We start from the raw sequence: 6,623 nt of genomic DNA, 5'->3' as shown, positions 1-6,623 counted from the left end.
TACTCTATTGGGTACCGTCTTCTGACGTAGACAGGTGCCTACTTGGGACTTTCCATGTTGCTAAACATGCCATGTAAACTAGTTATGCTTTGTTTAGAAAGATTTCACCTCTGTGCTTGGCTTTATGCTTTTTCAAATTTTCTGTTACCATACCCTATTGTATCTGTTTCCCTGAATGTCCTAACAGTTGTTTATTATTGTACTTCACCCAGTGAATGTCCCAGCCGTTGATTATATTGTATTTTCACTTATTCCGTGTGGGTAGCCCTGTTAGTCTGTCTGTAGCTGTAGAAAAGAGCACGAGACCAGTAGCACCTATAAGACTAACAAAATTTGTGGTAGGGTATGAGCTTCCATGAGCCACAGCTCACACCCTGCCAGAAATGTTGTTAGTCTTATAGGTGCTACTGTGCTCTTGCTCTTTTTTACTGCTTTGGGGACTGCTTTAGTTTTGCACCAAGCGGCTCCTCTGAAGCACGAAGGGGAACGCCAGAGGGTGGCACCTGCCCTCCTTCCCTTAACTACTTCCCCCTTCCTTTCCCTCTGCTCTGGGCATTGCTCTGCAGCCCAGTCCTCTTCAGACCCCCCTCCCGACCCTTTTTTGCTCACCAGATCCCCTCCCAGCCAAACAAGCAGCAACCTGGAGAATTGAGAAACGGCCCCTGCAAGGGATGGAGTAGGGTTGCCAGCCTCCAGGTAGTGGCTGGAGATCTCCCGGAACTACAACTGGTCTCCAGGCCACAGAGATCAGTTCACCTGGAGAAAATGACTACTTGGGGGGATGGACTTTATGGAATTATGCCATGCCAAGGTCCTTTCCCTCCCCAAACCCCACTTTCTCCAAGTTTCACCCCCTAGATCTCCAGGAATTTCCCATTCCATGGAATGGAGGCCAGGAATTTCCCATTCCCTAGGATGGAGGCCAGAAATGACCCTCCCAGCATAGCCTCCCCCCTCCCGCCTTGTGCCCCTCGAGGACTGCGGGCTCTCTTGCTTTAACCCTTGGAGGGCATCTTGCCCGTTAAAAAGAGAAGACAGGCAGGCAAGAAACGTCGCTGAACAGCAAAAGTCCCTCATCAAAGGAGTTCGCTGCATTCGCCCAGGCAAGGCAAGGCAGCAAATATTTTAAGGGCTGCGCATTTCCCGCCTCCTTTCTCCGCGGCACGCTAAACTCTCTTCCTCCTCCTCTTCGTTTTTTCAGGCACGGACGTGGGTGTTACAAGGGTTAATCTGAGCGAGTCCCACAACAACTGCCTAGAGCGACGGCCTAGGGGAAAGGTATAGAAAGAGGAACCACTTCCTGCCCCGCCTCTGGTGCGAAAGTTACCTTTGAATTTCCCACGCGCCAGAGCAAGGCCAGGTGCCCCCCCCCCCACCGGGTGAGCGGGGAGCATGAGGGGCACAAAAGGTCAGGGACTCTGGAAAGGTTGGATGGGGGGTGTACAGTCTACATGTCAGGTGGTGGCTGCAAACTCGAGTTTGCTGTACCTCACACATGTTAGTTAGCAGTCGAGTCTCCATGTTTAAAGGCAGTGTACCTTTAAGCAGTAGGTTGTGGAGGGCTGATGCCTTCATATACCGCTGGTGTGCTTCTTGGGCACATCTGGTTGGCCATTTTTGGAAACAGGGTCTGATAAAGCAGGGCTTTTATTTTGGGTGGTGGTTGCATGTTTGTGAATCGATTTAGGTTCCTGTTATAAATATTGTTTGTTACGCTTTTAAGTTTGTTTTGTTGCTTCTGTTCATAGAGGTGTAATCAATCTGAAGAGTATAGCCAATTTTTTTGAAGTACATGCCAACCCTAAAGAGAGTGCGTAATCCTGCCATAGTTAATGACTTTGAAAATTTTCTTTCTTACAGGGTACTTCCAGCCGTCCCTGGCCTCTTACACTCTCTGTTTCTTGAAGATGATCTGTCACACAGGGAGAAGTTAGAAAAAATTACCAGAAGTGCTTGTCTGTGGCTGTATCATAATGAAGCAGGCCAGGTTTGGGAGTCTAACCATAATGCCAGGATAGCCTGTGGCCTGAGAAGGAAAATGACAACAGGACACAAAGATGGGTCTATACTGAGCATTCATTTAGATCACGTGCAGGGGAAAGGCATGAAGGGGTCAGATATGGACCTAGCAGGAAAAGGCTGCCTTGGTGCCCAAGCTGGTGGCATGAAGAGAGTCAGGGAAGGAATTGCTGTAGAACGTGTGAAAGAGGAGCCAGACAAAGGACTGCCACAGAGGTGGGAAGCCCAATGGCAGCAGTTCCTGAAAGTAGTGGAGACTCCCAGTTCAGAAGAAGGGCATTTGGAACTGCCTGGACAGCAGAGATACACAGGCTGTTCTCAGTCCCCCCTTGATGCAAGTCAACAGCTTATTGGAGATGAGGTCCCTCAGCTCCTGTTTGGTTCCCTCAAGAAGGGCCAACCACCTGAAGATGTATCGGTGGCCAAAGACAAGGCAGCCTGTAAAAAAATAAAAGATGAGTTCTCAGATGAGGACGGATATGAACAAGTGATCTTGGGCGAGGATGCTGTAGGCTGGGATGCAGAGCGCCAAAGATTCCGGCAGTTCTGCTACCAGGAGGCCAAGGGGCCACAGGAAACTTACGGTGAACTCCAAAGTCTTTGCCATCAATGGCTGAAGCCGGACAGACACACCAAGGAACAGATCCTGGAGCTGGTGATCTTGGAGCAGCTGCTGACCATCCTGCCTCCAGAGATCCAGAGCTGGGTGAAGCAACATCGGCCAGACAGCTGTCCACGAGCAGTGGCACTTACTGAGGATTTTCTGCTGATCCAGAAACGAGAGGTGAGGCAATTCTCCCCTCCTGTACAAGGAAGGGGGACTAGCTGCAGATTGCACAGTAAATAAACTTTGGCTCTGATCCATCAGTTGGCAGAAGGGCTTCGCAGAGCTTCACTGAGTTCCAGACTGAGCATCCTATAAGCCATTTTATGAAAGGCAGAACTTTAGAACCTTTTGGTTTCTCTCTGATTCAGAGCAGCCAAATTAGGAAACTGTGAGCCAGGAAGATCAAACTGGCTTTAGGCATTTGACCAGTCAAATATCAGCAGAGTAGTTCAAAAAGCATTAATTTTATTGGAAGAATAGATACTGAAATCGTCTCCAAGTTTGATTATTATGCTGATTACAATGGGGGAAAGAGCCTCTTTCCCTTTCCCCCAAACTATATAATTTTATAAACATCTGTGTTTTTTTTGCTGCTTCCCCTCCTCCCCCAAACTAAAAAATCCCAAGTTCTTTTTAGCATTTTCTTGTAAGGAAAATACTCCAGCTTGAGTTCTTGCTTTTGTTGTTGTTGCACTTTCCTCAGCATTACCATATCCTTTGGAAGATGGAGACAACCAAAACTGGAGAGATGGCCAAGGGTCAAAAGCATACCCTCCCTCACCTGCTGCCTTCGATCTGTGGTTTGCAGCCTCTGCATTTGCTCCATCACATCTAACTCCAGTCTTGTACTTCGTGTTCTTTTCCTTCTATCCTAAATGGGGATCCACACTGTTTTGTTTCAGGTGCCAGGACCACTCCAGGCAGAGGTGGCCAATTTCCCCAAAGCAGAGGGACCTCCACTGAATTCCTGCCAGTGGCCACTCTTCAAAGAGATCAAGCAGGAAGACCAAAGGGATCCCACCTTGCCAGGTAAAGCCAGTGTTGTGTGTGATCACTCTCTGGAGGCGGCAGGGCAGACACTACCATTATAGACTGCCAGTGAGAGTGTCAGTTTTTTAATATGAAAACATCACATCAGGTACAGTTGGACTGGTGCATCAGAAGAAACATTTATTCCATGTTGCTGTTCCTGCTTACTTACAGGAATCACTCAGTAATGGCTTCTTCACCACCCCCACCCCCAGCAGTCTGAAGTGGTACAGTCCAGAATTCCTGAGCCTCATTCACACATGCAAGGAGAACCCTGAGAAGGTTGGCTGGACTTCAGACTGCAGGTGGGAGGATTTGGCTGTCCCTTTGCATGAGTAACAAACAAGCCAAACGAGAATAAAAGTTCTACCCTGCCCCCACTCTGGTTGTTTGCTCTGCTGGTTTTTCATATAGCAGAGGATTCCAAAATGGTGGCCTTCTACCTGTAGTCTGAAGTAGTTCAGTCCTTTCTGCCACCTCATTCTCCTGTTTTTGCAAACCTGGCTTTTAAATTAATGAGACCCATTTGGGAAAGGCATCAGTGGCTATTAGCCATGCTGGCTGAATGGAACCCCCATGTTCAGATACAATGTACCTATGACTTGCATTTGTTGTGAGGAAGGCAAGAGGAAATGGCTGTTTCCCTCACGTCCTTGCTTTGGGCCTCCTAGGACATCTTGATTGCCAGTGCTGGAAACTGGGTGGTAGACCAGGTGATGTTTTTGTTCTGATCCAGTGGTGCTTTTCTTACGTCCAGTTTTGTTAAATCTTCTCTGATTTGGTTTGGTTTGACTTTCGTTTTTCTTCCTGAACCATGTGAGAATTCTCTCCATCTGCCAGCAGGTGGTGGTGAGGAGTTGCGTGGGGAAAAGGACAACCAGGGAGGAAGTTGTGGTGAAGCAGAGCCCCCCTGGATGTTTTCTGGAGAAGCTGAGCTGACCGATTGCTTCAGGTCAGGAGATGCCTCCGAGGACTCCCCACAAAAGCGAAAGGAGGGATTGATTGATTTTCAGGGGTGCAAAAACGGACTCAGTGAAGAGATGGACCAACCACAGATCCTCATGGGTGAGCCGGAAAAGATGCATATTCAGCATGGAGAAGTCTTTCAGTACCAACCTGAGTTCATTGACCATCAGCCAAGTCATATGGAGGAGAAAACATACGAACATTTTGACTGTGTTGTTCCTCAAAGGGTACCCATGGGAGAGAAGCCATACATATGCTCTACATGTGGGAAGAGCTTCACTGAACACACCATCCTTGTTGCTCATGAAAGAACTCACAGCGCGGAGAGCCTGTTCAAACCTATAGATGCCAGCCTCTATTTCTCTTGCAGTTCATTGCTGATCAAGGATACGAGAGCACCTGTAAGGGACAGACCATATCAGTGCACCAACTGCGAGAAGTCCTTTGGGACCAGGGCTATCCTTATCAGCCACAAGAGGACCCACACGGGGGAGAAACCATACAGATGCCCCGAGTGCGGGAAATGCTTCAGCATGGCCTCTGCTCTCATTAGACACAAGCGGACCCACACAGGGGAGAGGCCATACAAATGCTTAGAGTGTGGAAGGTGCTTCGGGGACCGATCTGGCTTTAATACGCACGCACGCACTCACACAGGAGAGAAGCTGTACCGGTGCCTGGACTGTGGGAAAAGCTTTGGGCGGCAAGCACACCTGGTCGACCACGAGAGGACCCACACGGGTGAGAAGCCCTACCAGTGTCCGGACTGCGAAAAGTGCTTCAGCAGCCTGTCGATTCTTATCAAGCATAAGAGAACCCACACGGGCGAGAAACCCTACCAGTGTTCCTTCTGCACCAAAAGCTTCAGCCAGAGCTCGAGCTGCATGAAACACGAACGGACCCACACGGGAGAGAAGCCATACAAATGCTCATACTGTGGGCAAAGCTTCAGTCAGAACTCGAGCTGTGTGAGGCACGAGAGGACCCACTCTGGAGAGAAGACTCTCAAGTGATTGCCCCCCCCCCCCATCTTTCAGATGTTCTTCTGCATCCCAGATTACCAGAACTGGGTCTGCCCCCAAAATGTGGCAATCAAAAACTTCATTTGGAGCTAAATGAGATGTTCAGTGGAAGATCTGGATCACCTGGATCCGATACTCTGGTTGTCTGCAGAATAACTTTGAAGTCATGGGGTGGGGTATGATTTGGAGAGTCTTTAACTCTTCCCTCTCCCTTAGCTGCTCTTCTCCAGTACTTGGAATTGCTGGGGGAGGGCAGTTGGGAGAGGAGAGCTCGAAAACAAAAATGGCAAGTTGGGGAAGAATTTATCTCCCGCCACCAGTTTTTAGATGCTTGAAGATCCTGGGCACCTGCTAAATACCTAGCTTTGCATTCCACCTTTAGGGCTCTTTGTGCATGGCTGAACACACCAAGGGAAAGCTTAATATAAAGAAGACTGAGCATATTTTGTAATCATGCAAGCGTGCAAATTTGATACTGGGTGGCCCAAAGAAGAAAAGATCAGGTGTTTCTAGCAGACAAGTAACAGCAAAAAGAGGCTGCTCCGGTACAGAGAACACAAACCAAAGAGTGGAAGAGCCACACCGGAGACTCAGAAGAAAAAGGTTCCAAATGTATAGCAAAATATGACTGTTTTTTCTATTGTACCTATTAGGCTACAAATACAAGTGAATAAAAGTGCAGAGTGCTTAGAGCCAGTATAAATATCACACATATATACAGCACATTCAAAAGTCAGTTCATTCCATGAATACTAGTCCAACTGATACTGAGTTATGGCTGATTATCAAGCCATGTTTGCTTATTCTGAGGAAGGTAAGAACAAAATTTTATCAGACATTCCATCTATCCTCACAGATGACGACTTCCCACAGAAGGAGGATTGGAATTTTTTGCAGTATTTACAATTTAAGGAGATCAAATTGAGATTACACTCTGTGACCCTTTCTGAGTATCATAAGACACAACACCTCCCCAGAGG

General features: G+C 48.0%; 1 protein-coding gene across 2 annotated transcripts; it reads left to right on the top strand.

The window, feature by feature from the left end:
* The first annotated feature begins 1,935 nt into the window (after positions 1–1,935).
* Positions 1,936–6,248, top strand: LOC129327137 (zinc finger protein 436-like). Of its 2 annotated transcripts, none has more exons than XM_054975601.1 (3): positions 1,936–2,803; positions 3,529–3,655; positions 4,499–6,248. In XM_054975601.1, the coding sequence occupies exons 1-3, from the start codon at positions 2,039–2,041 to the stop codon at positions 5,632–5,634; spliced, it is 2,028 nt and encodes a 675-aa protein (XP_054831576.1). In that variant the 5' UTR covers positions 1,936–2,038; the 3' UTR covers positions 5,635–6,248. The 2 variants fall into 2 exon arrangements, with proteins under 2 accessions (XP_054831576.1, XP_054831575.1); XM_054975600.1 differs by having other exon boundaries at positions 4,496–6,248.
* Positions 6,249–6,623: the final 375 nt, after the last annotated feature.

Source organism: Eublepharis macularius, chromosome 4 (assembly GCF_028583425.1).
Source record: "Eublepharis macularius isolate TG4126 chromosome 4, MPM_Emac_v1.0, whole genome shotgun sequence".
Lineage (NCBI taxonomy): Eukaryota > Metazoa > Chordata > Lepidosauria > Squamata > Eublepharidae > Eublepharis > Eublepharis macularius.
This window is presented reverse-complemented; position numbering and strand designations above follow the sequence as displayed.

What these genes read in the sequence shown, in the direction of transcription:
- LOC129327137 (XM_054975600.1), top strand. Translation starts at nt 2,039, where the DNA reads ATGACAACAGGACACAAAGATGGGTCTATACTGAGCATTCATTTAGAT. An exon ending in TGCTGATCCAGAAACGAGAG is followed by an intron (nt 2,804 to 3,528) that starts GTGAGGCAATTC and finishes GTTTTGTTTCAG; the next exon opens with GTGCCAGGACCACTCCAGGC. An exon ending in AAGGGATCCCACCTTGCCAG is followed by an intron (nt 3,656 to 4,495) that starts GTAAAGCCAGTG and finishes TCCATCTGCCAG; the next exon opens with CAGGTGGTGGTGAGGAGTTG.